Source organism: Cetorhinus maximus, chromosome 2, assembly GCF_964194155.1.
Source record: "Cetorhinus maximus chromosome 2, sCetMax3.hap1.1, whole genome shotgun sequence".
NCBI lineage: Eukaryota > Metazoa > Chordata > Chondrichthyes > Lamniformes > Cetorhinidae > Cetorhinus > Cetorhinus maximus.
The window spans coordinates 219,723,125-219,745,136 of NC_135880.1; the positions used below are offsets into that span (position 1 = coordinate 219,723,125).

The following is a 22,012-nucleotide window of genomic DNA, read 5'->3' on the forward strand; positions in this document are numbered from 1 at the left end:
ATTGAGTGCCGCAGTCATTTTCATGCCACTAGCAGTGGATGTCCTCTATGTCCCTGTGGCAGGTGACATATGGGACCAAACAGTTTCCTGGGCATGCACAGTCTTTGGCGACACTGGCTCTCTGTCATCTACAGGAATGATAAGCGCTGTCTATAGGCCCTGGGTCTAGTGAAGCACCTAAGAGCAACAGCTCGCTGTGGATCTTCAGCTGCATGCGCAGCAAGTCCTGCCACCCCTTGATCTTGAGGGAGGTGCTCCTCCCTTGGTTGAGCCTGGCCCCGCTGCCGTTCTCTTCTTCTTCTTCCTTGCTTCCTGTAAGCTATGAAGTGAACTGTTAAATCACCAGACTCCATGATCCTGATGTTCTCCGCCTGCAGGATCAAAAAGAGAGACGCATGGGTTACCATAGACGTCCTAAGAACCTCTCTTGGCTCAGTCTGAAGGTCCCTTCGGGCATGTAGGAGTGTGCTGGCCAGTGTGTAATGCGCTCATTGACTCCCCGAAACCCCACCTACCTCCGCACCAGTCCACTTGATCAATTGGCGGCAGCTTTGGCCACTGGACTGCATGATGTACTCTCAGCTCAGGTGCAGACATTCTCCTAACCTGCACTGCAAGGCTGGGCTGTTAGCTTGAACCATGATGAACACTGGTCCAAACCAAGACATTGCAAGTGCCTTCACCAGTGACTGCGTCATTGCCAACTTTCACAAGGGGGTTCTACAACTTGCCCAGCCAGCCAATTGCTCTGCTGTCCCCTAAAACATACATTAATTTGCAGTCTGCGCCAGAGGGGTGAAAAGTTCTGGAGCATTTGGTGGGCTTTTGCGTTGCTCCAACGAACAGGAAAGCTTCAAAGTCCTGACTCCAAGTATGTCAATGGAGCTGCAGCTGAACAGTTTCAGCTGCAGAAGAATGCTCACTTTTGACAAGCTTTTCCAACTGCATGGCCGCTTCCCTCACCACCCCCACTCCCTGGCCACATGCTTGAATGCTTCCTTCAGTCTGTGCTGTCTTGCCCCCACCCCACCCCCTGCCATGTGCTTGAGTAGTTCCTTCAGTCTGTGCTGCCTTGCCCTCTTCCCCATCACCCCACCCCCGCCACCACCCCCCCTCCAACTCCCCACCAGCCTGACCCCCACTGGAGCCCTTGTCCCGGCACCACACTGAAAGCCAGCCGGGAAAATGCAACTTGCCTGTGCCCCCTGCGAATGCACGGTGCCTCTTTCTTGATGTCCTACAAGCGATGCTCATGAGCGCTGCGCAAGGTTGTGTGCACTCACCTCCGAGTTCCCCTCAAAGTTCAGGTCGTGAGGTGCACGCCTTTTAAAGGCAGTCGTGAAGCACGTTGTTCTGAAGTCACGCCAGTGTGTGCGGTAGATTTGACATGGGGGTCCCATTCCAGCAAGCAGGGCTTATGAGATGCTAAGTGGCAAAATTAGGTTCCCAACATGCGACGGTGAGAAACGCGGCCCACCACTGACAGGTGGAGTGGATGATCACAAACTGGTTTCAAGGTGGCATGAAATCAATTTTTGGTCTTCTTGCCATATTGCCATTGCCCATCCCCCAACACCATCCACCATGACTTCCAAAACCAACGGGGTCGGTAAATTCTGGCCAACAAATCTCTACAAGCTATCTATGAGTTCCCATGTTGGGCAGATCATTTTAGAACTTCTTCAGTTGTGTCACTAGGATTTCACAAGTGTCATGGCCAGGACAATGCCCACTATGTACTATACTATGTACCCACTTCACACAGTCCTTTTGGATGAAAAATTCTGTTTGGCCCATTTGACCTCAAACATTCCAATTTAATAATCCGATCACATTTCCATTTCTGCGTCTAGCTGTTTATTAAGTAAATACAGCACTCTGGCCTCAGCCACCTCTCCGTGCAATCTGTTGACAACCTCCTGTGTAAAGAAAACAAATGCCTGATGTTTTCCCTAAACTCATTCTTCACAAGCTTGAAGTTGACCATTTAAGGGAACCTAAATCAACAGTTGATAGGTTTAGTGTAGCATTCCCATTGTGTCTGTTCATTTAGCTTCCTCACACTGCAGGGCTCAGCAAGCGCTGCAAGCGTTTCAATGATATGATCATTAATATTTATAACTTAAATAAGAATATACACATCTTTAAGGTATGGACAATGCTAATGAAGGTGAATATTTGAGCCACGTAGAGTATGAAAATTTACTCTTTGCTTGGTGCTGAGATAGCAGGTCTCACTTAAATGGCAATACAATGGCTTGCTATAATAAGCCTCCAAGAGAGATAAGGACAAATCGGCAAGGATTCTACTTTCAATATCCTGTGCTCCCTGCTGGAAGATGCATATGTGCTGAAGACAAGATTGGACTCAGCTGTGATGCCACCTGTTGATAAATATCTGCTGACACTCCAATGTCCATCCTCACACATAATGAATGGGTCAAAAGGAGGTAGTTGAATGTGACTGGCATCTGTGAATTATGTCAAAATGAGGTGACAATGCCTGCACAATTAGGGAAGGGGAGAAAATTAAAAGGAAAATGGTAGAAAATTTAATATAAAACAGAAATAGATAGAAGACAAAACTGACTGTAACCACTTGGTTTTGAGATGCAGTCCTGACATCACAACTGTTTCCATTAGTTACCAGGCTAAAACAGAAGATGGGGCTAGTGCATTTAATGTTTGATCATTCATTTGATGGATTCTTTCCTTTTTGTGGGTACATGCATAGTCAATTTCAACTTACAATTATGAAATAAATTCAGCCTTCTGTATAAACCAAAGTTCCTATTACCCTGAAAGTTGTAGGACTTCCTAGAGAACTCTTCATTAGTCCTGCAGTAGTTCCAGATGTATTGCCCAATGAACCATACAGTGCACTTGCTGGGAACTCCCCAAGGCCACGTAGGGGAGCAAGGCCTCCTGGAGGTGCCTGGACAAGAGCTGGTGGTAAACTCAGTACCTGAGAAAGACAGAGATAGAAACATGGTTCACAATGTTGCAACAATTTTAAAAGCACAAAATTGACTTGTTGTGGCTTATAAAACAGTTCATTTTGTGGAAAACACATATTAAAGTGAGAATGTCATTAAAAGGAATGGGTCCTCCACTTATTTCTCAGAGTCAATGATGCATAGCAGGAGGCCATTTGGTCCATTGAGTCCATGCCAAAGCTTCAATTGAAGATTTGTGTGTTAAACCTGTACAAATCATTTTCTCTCTTTTTTCCTTTAAATTTCTCCCATCTTTACCTGAAGGTGCTAACTTTAGCTGGGATACAAGTCCAAGTGCGCAGGTCGATTTCCAAGACCCCATCCCAGTACCCATAATTTAAAGGGAGCAGAGATAGTGAATGTTAGAAGGTTATTCAGCCACATGGGAAAATCACAGCAGAGCTTGATCCTGCCTTTAAAGGTGCATTTATACTGCATCTTCAGCATTGATGTCGAATTCTGAAATTGTGTTCTGGGCTGAGGACTGAGTGGGAAATCTCCAGGGCAGGCTGTCTCAGATTGCTTGGGTTGGCACTACATGGGGTAATAACTCCAGTGCAGTATCAAGTCAAGTGCGAGTGCTTGAGGAGTCTGTTGGATCTACTGGATAGTTTACCAAAGCTACCCATTGCTTATTTAGTGTTTGCCTGTTCCTGCTCACTCTCTTAACATATTTAAAATTCAACTTCCAGAATTGGAGCTCTGCGCATTATTACAAACACACGCAAAGTTGTCTTTGCTGAGAATCACAGCCTGAATCACTGTCCGACAGTATACATAAGGTGTGCTGGCTGCAAATGGGTGCACCCACCAATCCACGATCAGTAACGATGGTACAATTGATAAAATCCAAATAACTCATCTATTCTCTCCACTGACCTGTGGAGTGTTTCCAATACTTTCTGCTGTTGCTTTGGATTACTGGCATCTGCAATTATTTTTAACAACTTTTGATGATGAAATGGAGAACTGGTAGGAAGAATTGAAGTCCATGTATGAATAACAGCTATTTTTACTTTCAGTGTGGTGTCCACACTCAAGATGTTCACTCATGCAACAGATTAATGGCCTCAATTTCTAATCTTTGCAAATGTTAATCTGCTAATTGATCATCTAAATAGGTGAAAATTATTCACAAACTGATAGTCAGATACGATCGTATAAACTTCTTTTATGATGTTTCAGATTTGCACTTTTTTCCCTTGGTTCCCATTTAATGGCATTTTATTTTCTTCCCCATCTCTAGGCCACCACAATTCCCATTACTGACAGAAAGAAGGGGTGACAAGGAGCCACACTCCCTATTCTGCTTCAAATGCCTGTCTAAGTCTACACAAAAAGATTCTCATGCTGCTCCTTTGTGAAGAAACTCTAGGCCTCACCTCACAGGTCAGTGAATACCTAGATTTTATTATGTGAATAATTTCATTATGTGGATACAAACCAAATGTGCTACTAGATTTGTCCACCGCATTGGAAAATCAATTTAGAGTCATAGAGTCATAGAGGTCTACAGCACAGAAAAAGGGCCTTCGGCCCATCGAGTCTGCGCCGGTCAAACAAGTACCTAACTATTCTAATCCCATTTTCCAGCACTAGGCCCATAGCCTTGTATGCCAACTCAGAACTTGCCAATTTGCTCCGAAGCATGCCCCCTTCCCTATCACCCAAAAATATTAGCTTCTTGTTGGGGTATCCTGCCAATTGCACCAGGTAGCATTTGGTACCTTGCATCAGTGGCCATACTTCATGTTGAATCTCGACAGCAAACAGCAGCAGGCTGTTCAAACAGGGAAAAGGGGAATCAGAGCTAAACCTGATCATGTTTTTATCTAGCATACCTGTACATATATGTGCATTTCTTGCAGTGTTCACTGGATAGCAGCCAACAGCAGAATTGTTCCTCGATTTCTCTCTCCCTAATCTGGAGGCACTGATCCTAACAACAACGTGCAGCCTCCGCCACTGCCTCAGCAGAGATGAATTACCTCAGTACAGACAGTGACTGAAGTTTTTGTGGTCTGTGTGGCTCAGCTACAACTGGGTTAACTTGCTTTGTCGCTGGGGGAGCTAAAGCAGTATTTTCCAAAAAGGTTAAGCATTGCAACATATTTTACAAGTATTCATCATAAGTGTATAACCCAGATAAATGTATGCAAATTTAGAGAAGGATGGAGTTAGAAGGTTTGGTCATTAATTAAAAGTGTGGGCAATGTATTCCTCAGAGCTGCACATTCAGTCAATCCATTAAAATACTGCAGTACAATATTTTGTGTGGCAGATTTTTTAAAACTTGCTTTATATATTTTACATACAACAGTGTCATTTCCCATTAATTTACTACATATTAAGTAATCTGCACATTAGGATGTGATTATGAGTCGGCTAAATGAAGCTGGACATTGATGTTGGCATAGCAACTGCCAGCAGTGGAAAAACACCAGCTCAAAACATACATCCCTTAGACAATAAAGTAGTGCTGGTACAGAATTAAATATGTGGAAGGTCAACCTCAGATTGGAGTTAGGTGGCTTCACACATGGAAGATGGCTGAGGTGGGACAACTGGTTTCATTCTTTTTGGGTTGGTGGGGAATGACATTGACAATCTGCAATCACATCTACAAAGTGCAATGTTAGAGGAGTGCATGATCAGGTTTTGCTATCAAGCCTTCAAGATTGGAATTGTTCAATAGCATTCACATCCTGGGCTTACATACGAAAAAAAGAAAGGCAACTTGGGTGAGGACCAGGAATTAGCTCCTTAAAGGGTGAAAGAGAGAAAACCTGAGTTACAAAATGGAAATGATTTATAGAATCATAGGAATTTATAACCCAAAAGGAGGCCATTCAGCCTATTTGGTTGACAGAGCTGCCCAGCCAAATCCTACCTTCCCTGCACTAGGTCTGTAGCCCTGCTACAGTTGACATCCAAGCACTTTATAAATGTGGTGAAAGTTTTTGCCTCAACCAACCTTTCAGGCAGTGGGTTCCAGATCCTACCACCTTCTGGGTCAAATAACGCCTCCTCATCTCCCCTCTAATGCTCCTACTAATTACTTTAAGTCTATACCCCCTAGTTTTTGACCCTTCTACGAAGGTAAATAGGTCCTTCCTATCCACTCTACCTCCACCCCTCACAATTTTACATACCTCAATTAAATCACCCCTCAGTCTTTGTTCCAAGGAAAACAACACCCAGCCTATTCAATCATTCTTCATAGCTAAAATTTTTCAATTTGGCAACATCCTTGTAAATCTCCTCTGCACCCTCTCCAGTGCAATCACATCTTTCTTGTAATGTGGTGCCCAGAACCGTATACAAAGTTGTGGTCTAACCAGTGTTTTTATACAGTTCTACCATAACCTCCCTGCCCTTATTTTTCACACCCTGGCTCACAAGCATCAAGACATAGCTTAGCTGGTGGTGAGAAAGGCCCTCCCCATCAGATCCTTCCTACACACCTGGAGTCTCACCCCCTCCACATGTTGCCCTTGAGATAACTGTGGTGGGGAAGAGACTGTGGAATGTGCCTTTGCAAAGAAGGTCTGGAGAGAGATGCAGTGGTGTTTGTCAAGGTTCATCCCAAACATCTCTGTGACACAGGACTCTGTGCTCTACGGGCTGCTCCCAGGGACACACACCGAGACACACATCAACTGCGGCTGGAGGATCATTAACTCGGTGACAGACGCTCTTTGGTCTGCCCGAAATATGTTAGTATTCCAGTACAAAGAGTTGTCCTCAACCAAGTGTTGCAGACTGGCACATTCTGAAGTCCACGACTATGTGCTGAGGGATGCACTAAAGATCGGGGCAGCTGCTGGAGAAGCGCAATGGGGAAAGGTCGTTGTCTAAGGCTTTTCAACCACAGTGCACCCAGGGGCTGGAAATTGTATAGAACCCCTCGGGCTGTATGACTCACATTAAATGAATATAGTAAATATTACACGTATTACAACTGCATTGAAGCACCACAAGGTACAACATGATCTATGTAGAAATTTGAATATCATTGCACTTTATGTAATGGCCATTTTGAAATGTTTTGCAAATTTTTTTTAGATATTTTATGACTAAAATATATTGTGCAAAAAAAAATCCCTTGGCTAGTAAACAACTTTTTAATTTCTTAAAATTCCAATGAACTCTTTTTCTCCACTCTCTTCATGATGGTATTGAATCTTACAAAACTGACAGGAAAACAGGAAAAAAACTGTTGGTCTATCAAGCCTTCCCCCATAACTCAATGGACAGAGCATCATGACTCTAGTTTCAATACAATTCAGTGGGCACCAAGAACTTTCCAGTCTCCCGTTTAAGTTCCTCAGAATGACGGCCACAGGTGAGAGAGGTCATTCAGCCCATCTGGCACAGAAATCTACATTTCTCCTCTCAATCACAGCATCTAAGTATGTCTTGAAAAGTCCGAGAATTTTGCCTCCATCACCTTACCCAGAACGTCATTCCAGTGCATCACGACAACTTGCTTCTTATAATTTGTTCCCTTTGTTCAGATGTAACTGTTTCCATTTCAATTAATATTTTATATCTATATAGAGGGTTTTCATGTACAGGGCAAGCCAGAAAATGCCAGAAAGCTACTCAAGTCATTGCCACGCTGGATCTTGCCTTCAGCCAATGTTTACACAAATGCATTTTACAGAAAGGGTACATCAGTTAGGTGCAGAATACCGGCTGATTTTTGTCTTGGGTCATTGAGACCAGCTGGAATGGCCAAACAGCTGTCCCTTTCCGAGATGCTTGAGTTGCTGGGCTTCTTGATACACAGGCATTGCTTTTACCCACTAGCTAGATCATCAGGGGAGCTTTAGGCTAGAAATTACTATTAACAACAGTAGCTGACAAACACAAGATGCACTTGTACGAAACAAAAACGGAAAATGCTGGAAAACCTCAGCAGGTCGAAAAGCACCTGTGGAGAGAAAAACAGAGTCAACATTTCGAGTCCAAATGATTCTTCTTCAGAGCTAAACAGAAGTACAAATGTGATGAAATTCATACTGCTTAAGGCGGGGTGGAGCAGGTGAAGTTGGATAGAAGGTCAGCGATAGGTGGGGGCAAAGGAGAGATTGACAAAGATGTCATGAACAAAAGGACAAAGGGTTGTTAATGGTAGTGGTACTGGCTAAAGGAGGTGCTGATAGTGTTGGGGTTGATGTTGGGGTTGATGGAGGAGCAGACCAGGGTGTCCCAGGGGGAATGGTCCCTATGGAATGCCGACAGAGGGGGGCGGGCATCATACTGAAGTTGGCGGAAATGGCCACTTTCTCCAAATAAAAGGTGTGGCTATAGATACCCGCATGGGCCCCAGTTATGCCTGTATCTTTATGGGGTTTGGGGAACATTCCTTGTTCCAGTCCTACTCAGGCCCCTTCCCACAACTCTTTTTTTCACTACATCGATGACTGTTTTGGTGCCGCTTCACGCTCTCGTCTGGACCTGGAAAAATTGATCAATTTTGCTTCCAATTTCCACCCCTCCATCACCTTCACATGGTCCAACTCTGACACTTCCCTTCCCTTCCTTGACCTCTCTGTCTCAAGTTCTGCCGATGGACTGTCCACCAATATTAATTACAAATCCACCGACGCCCACAGCTTCCTCAACTACAGCTCCTCACACCCCGCTTCCTGCAAGGACTCCATCACATTCTCTCAGTTCCTTCACCTCCGTCGCATCTGTTCCGATGGTGCCACTTTCCAAAACTGCACTTCTGACGTCTTCTTTCTTCCTTAAGCGAGGTTTCCCACCCACTCTGGTTGACAGACCCATCTCCTGCGCCTCTGCCCTCAAACCATCCTCTCCCTCCCAGAACCATGATAGGGTCCCCCTTGTCCTCACTTTTCACCCCACCAGCTTCTGCATTCAAAGGATCATCCTCTGCCATTTCCACCAACTCCAGCATGATGCCACCGCCAAACACATCTTCCCTCCACCCCATCTGTCGGCTTTCCGTAGGGACCATTCCCTGCGGGACACCCTAGTCCATTCCTTCATCATCCACAACACCTCAACCCCCTCCCACAGCACCTTCCCATGCAATCGCAGAAGGAACACCTTCGGTCTGTCTGCAAGCATGACCCAGACCTTCCTGTCGCTTGCCATTTCAACACACCACCCTGCTCTCATGCCCACATGTTTGTCCTTGGCCTGCTGCAATGTTCCAGTGAAGCCAATGCAATCTTCCGATTAGGCACTTTACAGCATTCCGGTCTTTACACTGAGTTCAACAACTTCAGACCATGAACTCTTTCCTCCATCTTCACCCTTTTTTTATCCCCTTTTGTCAATATTCATTTTTAAATTTTTAATCCACTTATTTTTATTTTTATTTATTTTCATTTTTATTCATTGTGTTGTCCCCACCTTTTATCCTATCTTCGATCTTTTTTCCCACCACCGTCCCCTCCCCTCACCCCACCCCCACAAGGGCCATCTGTCACTTGTTCATGTTGTTCTTTCCAGAGTGCTTACCCTTGTCCTGCTATTATCACATTCTGTTTTCTTACCTTAATGCCACCATCAGCACTTCCTTTAGCCAGTACCACTACCATTAACAACCCTTTGTCCTTTTGTTCATGACACCTTTGTCAATCTCTCCTTTGCCCCCACCTATCGCTGGCCTTCTATCCAGCTTCACTTGCTCCACCCCCCTTTAAACAGTATAAATTTCATCACATTTTTACTTCTCTTTAGCTCTGAAACAGAGTCATACAGGCTCGAAACGTTGACTCTGTTTTTCTCTCCACAGACCCTGTCAAACCTGCTGAGTTTTTCCAGCATTTCGTTTTTTTCAGATTTTCAGCATCCGCAGTATTTTGCTTTTGTGCACTTGTATGACGTTGGCACAGCATTTCAGTCTGTAAAAGTATTCAAAATAGTAGACAGAGCAATATAATTAATTACAGTTTTGCCAACAGTAATTTCTAATCTATAGTCTCATTGCTGAGTTTACGAGATAATAAATTATTCAAACTTTGCTCTTGCCATTTCTGGCTGGGACTCTCTAGTGAGATTAGTTCCCTGGAATCATTCCTTGTTACTCAGTACTTCCTATATATTGTGCAACATTAAACTGAGTCTTTGCATTTGTCAAGTAATTACAAGTCCAAGAGGATTAGAGTGCAATGACATATGAATATATTACTATGTATTAAAAAATGCTGAGATTCAAGCTCTAGCTTAATTCAGCTGGCCTCAGTTGAAGTGGAAAAGAATTCCAATATTTGCAGAAGTCCTGCACACTGATTGTAGGTGTGTTTCTTTAAGCTATACTCTCCTGCTTATTATGAATCTTATCCTCATGGCAAATATTAATCAAATGATACCTTTATGAGCTAGTTTGGTTATTGAGGACTTTGGAAACCAAGAGATTCAGTAATAAGAATCCATGGACTTCCAACCTTAGCAGAGTCCTTACATGCATTAGCAAAATTATATGCCATAATTCTGAGATTTAGCAAGATCCAAACTCCAATTTATTGATAAACAGTTCCATCTATAGTTTTGAATTTAAAAAGATATTAAATCCATTTGCAAAATTGCATGTGCAGAATATTCCCCAAATTTAGACTAATGAGGCAGGACAGTGGTGGAAAATTGGCAACTTCTCAGTTTGAACTATCAGTGTAAAAATCAAGCATTAGAAGATCAAGAGTAGCATTGGTCAAATACAGAATAAAGCTCGTCTATTCTGCCACAACATCAGAATCAGGGAACCCTCCACTTCGTAAATCTACTTGAGGCTCTCTCCAAGTAAGATTGCCAATTGTGAACTGTGAACTAGATTGAGCCTACCCAATTTGATACAGGCGTCTTGCAGGAGAAGAGATTTCCATCACATCAGTCTGGCTGGATTCAAATTTGGACCCCAAAGGTAAAACAACCCAACCTCATTTACAGCATCACTGAAGCAATGGACTTTTCTTAATCTTCAAATTGCAACACCATCATTTTGGAAATGACTTACTGAGTTACATGGAACTTAGAAGTTTCTCCTCTGTCAAATATGCAAATGCCTTATTTGATGAGTGATGTAACGGTGGGTGCAGAATTATCCAAATGAAATCTGAAAATTTGCTCAGCTAAAATTAGCAAATCAAACCATATTTTTTTTAAAATATGCAGTATACCTGGTATAGAGATTGACAATTCAATCCACTGCACAAGTGGAAGGGTACGCACTTGCAACAGTCAAATACACAATGCCCTCGTCTTAATCATATAATAAACAAGAGGAGCTAAAGATAGTCACTACCTCCCAGTAAAGTTTAAAAAGCTAGTCTGCTCCCACAGTGGTTAGCACAGAAGCCCTCTGCACCAGGGAATGGTGAGTGACCAAGAGTGTCATAAATTTGTGAAATTGAAAATGCTGGGAAGAGCTGATAGAAAAGGTTTATGGTAAATTGAATTCAATTAAAGACAAGCTTACAAATATGTGATTCCATTCAGAGTTCAAATACTTTAACCCTTCAGCAATTAAGAAACTTGCTATAAATTCCATTCATACACATGGGCATAGCAATGGTTAATTGATTGTCAGTGTGGCACCGCTAAGCACAAAAAAGGTTATCAAAGATGTCATCTCTATCCGTGGTATTTGCTGTAAAGCTCATATAATGATACCAAAGTTTTTGCTGCTGATAGGTTAGTTCAAATCCAATTCTCTTTATTACAAACACACCACTGCGCTTCTGCTGTCAAATGAAATATAAGGCAAGCAGCACAAAAAGCATCTTGGGATGTGAGTGTACACAAGAATGTCATTTAAAAAATAATTCCTGAAAACTAAGTAGTGAGGGGAATTGTTTGTGGAAAAAATATAGCAGATTTTGATACAAAAAATATGCTTCACATGAAAGTAGGCTGGGACATGTGGTGTTTGGGGGAAGCGAGCAGATGAAGAAGAATCTCTCTTACACTTTGTCCTAAACTCTCAATCGGCCGAGGGTCCCATATTGCTGTGCAATGCAGCAAGGTATTATTAGACATACTGCATCAAGCTTTGTGGCTCACCATTTATGAACCAGCACAGCGAGTCAGTTTCAGTGCCTAGACCAGGGAGATTAATGCTGTCTGATGATGCTGCACTAATGAAGCCTAATCAAGCTGAAATTTTAATTTATGCTGATAATACGGATAATTCTCTAGCACTGAAAATATTTTCTATAGACAAGATTCTGATTATTTTATTTCAACACTCTCGCAATGATTAAAGAGCACAATAAATATTTTTTATTAATAAACATTTCTCCACCATGCAATTAAGACAATATAGTTTTTGCATTGTGTATTTGCTGGCATAAGGTAAGGATTTTACAGCAGGACTGACATTTAAATATCAATCTTATCAGAGATCAGTATACTAGGTTAATCTCCAATTTTATTCCCAAACTCCAGGTTTACAGGCAAGAATTCTGTGTATTTATGAGATTTAGTTCAGAGGAGAATTAAAAAAGTAATCTATGCATAGCATTGTCTGAGTGCATCTGTAAAGCATTCAGTCTCTTAAATTACTGCGATATTGAGTATTGGTGCAGGGAAACAAACAAAAATTGGGTATGACTCCTTAATCCAGAATTATTTCCTGCAACAAGTACTTCTTTAGTAGGACTTCAGTTCTTTAATGCACAGTTGGAGCCTGCATCAGGCAACTAACTAGAACTGAGATTGCTTCTCTGTACTCTGTTTGCAATACTGCAAATTTGAAAATTTTATTTCTCAAAACAGTGTTCTTCTTTAATTTTCAGTTTCTCAGTGCTTGCTTGGTTTAATGAACTACCCATTGTTAGACTAAAGCATCCAGACCAGGAAACTCTCAAGTTCGAGTTAGGTGACAGCTATGGCAGCATAAGGATGCTACAATTGAATTTGCTGCTCCTGCACTAGGGGTGTTTTAAATGAAAACAAAAATATGAGCTGCTGGGCTGCAATCAAGTGACCAGTACTGAGAAGTGCATTTATGTGGATGCCAGTCTCATGTCCAACTTTCTCCACCAACCTGAGCTCCAGCAAATACCTTTCTTATGTTTGCTGCTTCCAAAAACATGCAGAGTCACTTGTGAACTGAAATTTGTATCTTTAGCCAATATCATGATTGTGTCACCAAGGCCTGGGTTAGTATAGCCCTAACATTTCAGCATAACAGATGGAAAATTGGTTATTGAAAAATGTTTAGGAAGTTCACCTAATCTTTCTGAAGACAAGGAACTACCACCTTGTTAGTCCACTGTGTACAAACTAAAACTTGCCTAGATTTAGTTGCAGATAAAAATAATAGAAGGATCAGAAGATCAATAATATACCAACAGTACAAGCAAACACATTTTGTATAAACTTGGTTGACTATTTAAAAGTGTACCCATAGTTCTTACTACACCTATGCAGAAAATATAGCCCTAGAAATTGGATCACATGCACCATGTATCTCGGGGTTGGTATTCTCAGGCACTGGGTAACTAAATCAGCGATCCTTAAAAGGGACCCTTCAGTCCTGGAGGCTGCACCCAGATAGAACATTTTTTTTAAAAAAAATTACCCTATTTTAAGCCGCAAAGAACAGAAGCGCCTGTCCCAGATCCACATTACATTTGCGGACTGCTGCTGGCCGCTGCTTGCATCCCACCCGGTCTTGATTTCTTATCAACTTTAAGTGCAGCCAGCCTCTCTGCAACCTCTACCACCTAGAAGGAAAGGGCAGCAGATGCATGGGAACTCTTGACTTGGAACTATATCATTGTTCCTTCATTGTTGCAGGGTCAAAATCCTGGAACTCCCTTCCTAACAGCACTATGGGTATACCTACTACACATTGACTGCAGCAGTTCAGAAAGGCGGCTCATCACCACCTACTAAAGGGCAATAGAGATGGGCAATAAATGTTGGCCTAACCAACAACAGCCGCATCCCTTGAAATATATTTTTAAAAACTCCTCTTTATAAAATTTTAACCCATTTTGTCTCTCAACTACCTCCTCTTTCACTATTTCTTTGACAGAATTTTCTTCCTTGGTAAAGGCAGATGCAGAGTGCTCATTTAGTACCTCAGCCACAACCTCTACCGCCATGTGTAGGTCTCCTTTTTGTCCCCTAACCAGCCCTATCCCTCTTACTATTTATATGCCTATATAAGTCTTTTGCATTCCATTTCATGTTAGCTCTTCCCCACCAGTGGCAGCAATTTATCCAGCCTTTTGGGTTTTAAGCTCTTAATGCATCTCCCTGAATGTCTCCACCTCTCCTTAAAACTGATCTCTTTGACAAAGATTTTAGTCTTTTAACAAAGTCCTCCTCTACTAGCTCTTTCTTTGGCGTCTGTCACTTTTGTCCAATTATGCTTCTGGGGGAAATGTTTCTATATTAAAAGGCACTATATAAATACAGGTTGTTGTCATATTGGCAAGTATTTACTAATGTCACATTACAAAGGAAATACTGCATAGATAATGCAGAGACACAGCTGGGTGATGCAATTTTAATTTGGATTTACCCATCTAAATTCAAATAAAATAAAGTCAATTCCTATTTTTATTACAGACAGTATTGAGCTCAGCTGTAATGCTGCTCCCTCCCTACCACCAGCATGATTGAATAGCCTGCCAACATTCATTGTCAAAGCTTTCACATGAACAATGTCTATGAGGTGCAGGGGCTGAGAGGGGTGTGGGGTGGAAGTGGTGCAGAGAAGAAAACAAGAGAAGTCTGGAAAGTCATTGCAGGTGTTTTGCCATATTTTCCTATTTCTTTTGGGATTGGTCCCCTGCTCATCTTTCAGCACAACACAAGAGGTTGGCAAAAAAAAAGGTTATATACATTAAGTGGTATGAAGTCCAGATAAGGCTGGAAATATACAAACGTGTTTAATGGGGACCATCAAAATGTAGTGGTTCTAATGCATACTCTAATGTAACAGTACTGGAATATGAAGCCATGATGAGAACGTGCTGCTTTAAGGTGGTGTTGCAGTTCCCACCCCTTCTCCCTCACTCACTTTTGCAACACTTCACTGTAGTGCTGACACTAATAAATTAACCAGCAACCAGATAAGGAAATTCACAAATATTTACATCTCTCTCAATGCAATTGCAGTGAGCCTACCTTAATTAATAAATCATGGTGAGTCTGCACGAAGATACAAAGAATTCAACAAGAATTATATTTCCTCATCACAAAGACATTTGCTCCAGTAATCCTTACTGAAGGATTATGAAGTTCTGTTTTTGCATGGTTATAATTATTAATATTTCACCAGGAACCAATTGCACTACAATAATCCTTACAGCATTCTAAACTCACATTACACTTACAAACTAATTTCATTCAGGCTGGCGACCGTTTGGAATACTATTTTTAAATTCAGCAACTGAGCTGAGACTGAATTGACTGCGACTTAACAGAACAAAACACAACATTTAGCTGAAGCTGTTCTGGCAAAGGGTCAGCATGTAAAACGCTGAGTCATGTGTTTTCTCCAAAGATGCTGGCTGATCCGCTGTGTATTTCCAGCCATTTCTGCTTCAGATTTCCTGCAGGTATTGTATGATTGCTTGCACTGCTGAAATATTCTTGTACACCAGCTGGCCATTTGGACTTAATTCGCAAGTAAGGGGAATGGAACATTATTTGGGATGGAAGGTAACTTACAGGCCAGGGCAGACAATGGTCATTTCTCCTCCAAACCTCTTGATTCTGAAAAATGAAAATGGAAGATAGAGATCTTTCACAATAAAACCCTAAAGGATTGTTCATCTCTATGCTTCCATGCTTAGGTTAGGTGTCAATACCACTATGAATGATATCGAATCGTCATCTGATTGCATTATCATAAGAATACAGCAGTACGGAACCACTCCCTCCTGATTACAAACAATTAAGCCATGAATAGCGTCATCTGCATCCCAGTTTACATGTGACTGCATTAACTTTGACCCTTTAACTCTTTTTGTAACCTATGAATGAAATTTCTCTTTTGTACGGAGTTTTATTTCCTTTATAGAGAGATCCAATATGCTTTGGTATTATAATTTTAGGTTTCCGCAGGGTCAAAAGTTGCTTTTTGACAAAGGAGAAAATTGGTGTCTTGTTGTAATTCATGTGTTACTTTTCTTGCTCCTCTTCAAAAAAAATAATGACCCAGGTTTTGCATGCTGTGGCAAACGAATGCTTCTTGCCAGTCATTACACTTGCACACAGGCTCTCTCTGGGCTGTTACTGTGATTTGCAGTCATTAGAGCCAAAACAGCACGCCACCCTCTACAGGGGATCTGCATAAACAGGGCAAGCAATGGTGTCTCCTCAACCAGACTGAAGAATACTTATTGAGAGACGCAGAGTCTAAACCAGGAAATATAAGTTGGAATATTTAATACTATGTCAAATCATGTAGAGTGTTCTGAATGCAGGGTTTTATAATAGGATTATGTTTTGGGGCTGTCTCTTCAATTCAAGAGAAAACGTAATAGTGAAGAGTGTTATGTGATCTGCTATGAATTCACCCAACAACAAGCCAGGGCAGCTTAGTTAGCCTTCATGGAGACTGGGAGGGCCGGGTTGAGAACTGCTGAGCAAGGTGCAGAGTTTGCACACCTGAAAACAAAGGCAGAAGCAGCTGGGACTGACTGTGGGCAGACTTTCTGTCTCCGAGATTTCAAACAGAGAGAAAGAGAGATTGCACAGAGAGACAAAAGACTGCAAGCTGTATGGTCAGCAGAGAGTTGTGTGCGGCTTTTCTGTGGCCTATCAGGCAGAATGCAGGAAAGAACATGGCCTCTGGTTGAAGAGATGCATCCTTTGGCAACCTAAAGACTCTGGAAGATTCGTCGTGGCATGGCCGGGGAACGGAATCGCCGGGAGTTGGCCTTACTGCTGTAGTCGGTTCAGGACTTCTCCGACACATAGTGGAATGTCTTTTGACAGTCATTTGACGTTATGACTTGGTGAAATGGGGAGAAGCAAACCCATTCAAAGCTGAGAGTGATGTTGGGCTAATTCTGTGGAGAGTGGGCAGTGAAGTATAACTGCGGCAAGGTTTTTGGTTGTTTGAAAAGTTAGAAGTTATCTTTTCTGTAGTTTAGACCAGTTGCCTGCTAGGTAGTGTTTAGTTTTATTGCTTTAAGTTTGTTGTTACAGTAGAAGTCTTAACACTTGAAATCTTGTCGTGTGATTCCTTAAAGTCAGTCACTGGGAATTCAAATATCTTCTTAAAAGTTATCGGTGTCTATGGGGATCGTGACATCAGAAAGGGAAAGCAGGAAAAGAAAATGTGGTTCAGAGAGATAAAAGAGAAAGAAAAAACATTAAATTTTCAACACTAATTAAAATCTGAAAGAACGTGACTCCACAATTTTAAAAGTAAATTTTCATTGTTTGGCAAGCAAATTAAGCTCATCACCCTTCCAGAAATTCACTTACCCTTGAATGGACAAGCTCTACATTTTTCATGCTGAATGGGTATCTAGTGGTAGCGTTGCTAACCCTCCAGGATTGGCCTGGAGTCTCCAGGAACTGAAGATCAATCTCCAAGTCACTGCTTCTTCCAGGTGAGTACCGACATGTCCATGCCACACCGGACCACACTGATATCCCACTGGCAGCACGGATAATTGGACGGCAAGGACAATTCTGATCAGGCCTTCATATGCACCTGATTAATGGGATGCAAAATGGCGATCCGCCTTGATTGGCGTGAGCACACGTCCCTGCTGTCATTTCATGCCATCAGGAAATCAATTTTTCAGCTCCCGCTGCATTGCTCCCCCCGACTGCCCGCCATTAAATCCATCGCTGTAGTGACTGGAAAATACCAGTCAGCAACTTTTAGATTTTTGCATTTAACTGCACACATGCGCGAACACCGGAAGTTGCTGACTAATTTACTTCTGATTAATAGTGTTCGCAGATCATTATTCTTACCATAAATTCCAGGCCATTGTGCCTAAAGGGGTAAAATTGAACAGCCTGCCCCTTAGATTAAAGAAAGGTTGTTGCTGAAGCTTTTCCACAAGCTGCCATTGGCACTTTCAAGAAGCTATCCATGACCAAGTTTTGCAGACAGGCACATTTAAAAGTAGGACTACATGCTGAGGGAGACACTGAAATTTGGTGCATTAAAGGGTCTCTGAGAAAAGGCCATACTTTAGGGCTCTCCCACCAAAGTACATGTTACATACTTCATGTTTGAGGAAATAGTTAATGTAATATAACCTAACTGATTTGTATGGCACTGTGTAAATTGCAACATCTGAATTGTACTGTAATGTATTTCTACAAGGTTTCAAATTGCTACATAAATGCAAAAATTGTTTGCTTTCTTTTATTTACAAAGAACAACGTTCTGGATGAAACAATATTTCTGAACTAACTTTACTTTTGACTTGAACTCCTTGAAGAAAGCAAAAGCAAAATGCTGCAGCTGCTGGTAATTTGAAACAAGAATAGAAAATGTACCTAACAAGCTAGGTAGATCTGTGGAGAGAACAGATGAATTAACTTTTTGGATGTGAACAACAGGTCTACTTTAAATATGTAATCTTGTCTCTTCCCGCTGCAGGGTTGCCTGACCCACTGAGTGTTTCCAGCATTTTTGCTTTTTCGCTCCCGGGTTTCAATACGGAATTCCCAAGAACAAAACAAAAACAGAATCCTATTTTCAAATCATCAAGCAATGCTGAACTTAAAAACATGGCCCCTGCCATCAATTAGACTCAAGTTTCCCTAGTCAGCAGGCTGCTCATCATCATTAAGCAGCACCATACAGAACAAAGCCACAGTGAATGAGAAAGTGGAGAATTACACGAATCATTGAGGTGTTGCACTTCAATTCCTCATTCTGTCTAGTGTGAATGGCCTGCAGGCCAGGAGGAGGAAAAATAAATTAAAAGGGAGGTAAAAAAAAACTTTGAAAGAGAGAAATTCCCAGAAATGGAAAGGAAACTCCTGATTTACTGGCCACTTTTGTCAAACTCGATGCCTTCAGTATTCTTTCAGCCCTGCTCCACTTATATATCCACCATAACAGGCCATCATTCTTCAAAACATGGAGTGAAATGAAAGCAGAAGGGATAGAAAAACAAATTGATGCCTTACGCAAAAGAAACCTTCACTATTGTGAGTATCATACAAATTCCTTCAAAGCTAACTTATTTCAGTGATACACAAATTGACTATTGATTTTTAAAATTGACAATGAGAAGTCTCTGTATCTAGTTCCTCAAGGACGGGTGTCCAAGCACAAAGCTATCCCTGATTTGGTACTAATTAGCACTTAATTTGCAAACCTCACTCAGAGGCAGCTGATTGGTGAGCGAAATATTGTACTGGTGCAATAGAGGTGCTCTTCTACGGTGGGGCTGAAATGCATTGCTGGAGGACAGTAAGGGGAACATTTAATGTTGCCACTAGGCACCCGAAGTCGAAAGAGTCTCCCTGAACTTGCAAGCAAAGTTACCTCGAAGCTGCGAGCAGACGCGGCAACAAAGCAATCGGAAAGTTAGTGTGCAGGCCTATACAAGTCACCCTCTTTAAGATACCACACATTCATGGCTGTGCAAAGAAATTTAAGAAGTACAACACACTGAAATGGATAGGTCGTGCGCAACAACAACAAAATTAAAGGGGACTTTGCTTGTAAGGGCTCAATATTCCTTATAATGTGTCAGAAACTTTGCAAAAAGAAAAATAGAAATGTCTGGATAACTTCAGCAATTACAAATATAGGGTTTAAATTCTCAGTGCTCACTGCGTGTTTTAAAATTACATTTTAAAAATCATGCGATTAATTGCAGTACGGTACACAATGCATTGACAATATTATAAATCAATATGCTGCAACCTTCAAAGCCACATTTCTTAGTTTTTTAAAACAATGATTTTTTTAAAACTGCAAAAACACTTTTGTTTTAGTATGCTGCAATGTACCGAACAAAATGAAATCAATATCTGATAGCAGCTACAGTTAAAATCCAAACTGCTCACTTTTCTATAGTGGACAAGGGCAATCCAGTTCTTCAGAGTTCTTTGAGGAAGCTAACAAAGTAACACCCTACCAGAACAAGTATTCAGGGATACAGAATCACTGTGCTAACATTAGTCTAGCTTTTGCAGTAGCTGGGAGACACAAGCAGCCAAATGAGATATCGTTGAGCATCAGATTTACAGATTACAGGCATTCAAAATCTAGGGTAATTCAGAATTCTTAAAGGGCACTAATGTTGAGTAATCTTTATCACACTGATCCTTAGTCAAATTACTGGGTTTAGTTCAAATTTAACATGGCAATCCTATTCTGCATAATCCCAGATTTGTTTTTACCATTAATTGTGGGTATCAAATGGGGTCGTTTTTTTTTTAAATGAGAAATTGCAATTACAAATCCCAAATATCACCCAAGTCAAAAAAAGAGCAGAAGATTAAGTAAATCAGGAAGTAATGATTAGGGTGGTACTAATCATTCAGTTCATTAGTTGAGGCAGAATGTGCTACTTAGTTACAGACTTCGTGAGCAGAATTTTTCCGTCAGTGTGCAGGGGGTGGGACCCGCACACCGATGCGTAAAATGACACGCGGTGACGTCGGACGCGCGTCCCAACGTCACCGTGCGCCATCACGATATTTTGCTGGGCGGGCGCGCGATGATGTCCGTTGCGCACCCGTCAGTAACTACCGGGCCAATTAAGGTAGTTGAGGCTCCAATTGTCGTAGACTTAAGGCGCCTGTGCGATATTCAGCTCATCGCACGGGCGCAACGGGCAGGCGGCTATCCAAAACTTTAATGAAGCTCATCCACGGACGGGAAAGAGGGATCATTGTTTTTGCGAATCCAGACATTTAATAGCTAGTGCTCAGAAATTATTGAAAGAAGCGTGTGTAAGGTGGAGAAGTGTCAAACGCAGAGCGGCTGCTTGGCCTCCACTCATAACCTTCAGGTCAGCACTTTTCAGTGAGGATTTGTTTTGGGGCCTGTAGGTTTTAGCAAGCCTCCCTGAGTCTGGGAATGGGAGGTTATCTCTCCAGCGGAGGCACCTCATCTGAGGAGGAAGGGAGGGCTAGAAGTGGGAGGAGGCCAGGAGTGTTACATTCAGCCTCTAGGGGAGCCACCTTTGGGAGGGCAGGCACAAGGGGTGCAGGGCCTAGAGGTAGTCCAAGGCGGAAGGGGCCACAGAAGATGCCACTATCTTGCTGCCAGGGTATACAGAGCGCAAAGCACCTAACTCAATATGTCTGAGGTGCAGTGCCAAAGGAGGGTCCATCTGACAAGGGAGACAGTCAACATTATCTGTCTGATGATTGGTCCAGAGATCTCAGCTAACTGTGTGGGTGGACACCCCATGCCCGTGTCTCTAAACGTCACAGCTGCCCTCAACTTCTATGCCTCCGGCTCTGTCCAGGGCTCAATGGGTGATCTCTGCGGTGTCTCCCAATCGGCTGTCGTCCACACTTGTGTCAAGTAGGTCACAAATGCTCTGTTCAGGCGTGCACGGACCTTCATCCACTACCGCTGGGACAAGGCCAGCCAGACAGAGCAAGCCAGAGGTTTCGCAGTGATTGCTGGCTTCCCCCGCGTCCAGCGTGCAATAGACTGTACACATGTGGCCATCAAGGCACCAGCAGGTGAGCCCGGTGCCTTCGTCAACAGGAAGGGCTTCCACTCCATGAACGTGCAGATAGTGTGTGAGCACAGGATGCTGATCCTGCAAGTCTGTGCAAGATATCCAGGCAGCTCCCATGACACCTACATCCTCAGACACTCCCAGGTGCCGGGGCTCTTCAGTGTTCCAGCCTGGCCGGATGGATGGCTGCTGGGAGACAAGGGCTATTCCCTCAGAAGATGACTCATGACGCCTCTCCGCCATCCAAGAACAGAAGCTGAGCAGTGGTACAATAGGAGCCAGGGCACCACAAGGGCTGTAGTGGAGAGAACCATCGGTCTTCTCAAGATGTGCTTCAGATGCCTGGACCATTTGGGGGCGTACTCTAGTACCCCCCAGATCGAGTGT

The 22,012-nt window shown here is 42.5% G+C and overlaps 1 protein-coding gene across 8 annotated transcripts in view; it reads right to left on the minus strand.

The window, feature by feature from the left end:
* cep164 (centrosomal protein 164) overlaps positions 1-22,012 on the minus strand; it is a 209,497-nt gene that overhangs the window by 124,434 nt on the left and 63,051 nt on the right. For 7 of the 8 annotated variants that reach the window (XM_078532883.1, XM_078532867.1, XM_078532859.1 and 4 more), the window contains one exon: positions 2,798-2,965. In XM_078532883.1, coding sequence (XP_078389009.1) covers positions 2,798-2,965 — 168 coding nt within the window. Of the gene's footprint in view, positions 1-2,797; positions 2,966-17,429; positions 17,635-22,012 lie in introns of those variants that run through there. The other variant, XM_078532852.1, reaches the window with a different exon arrangement.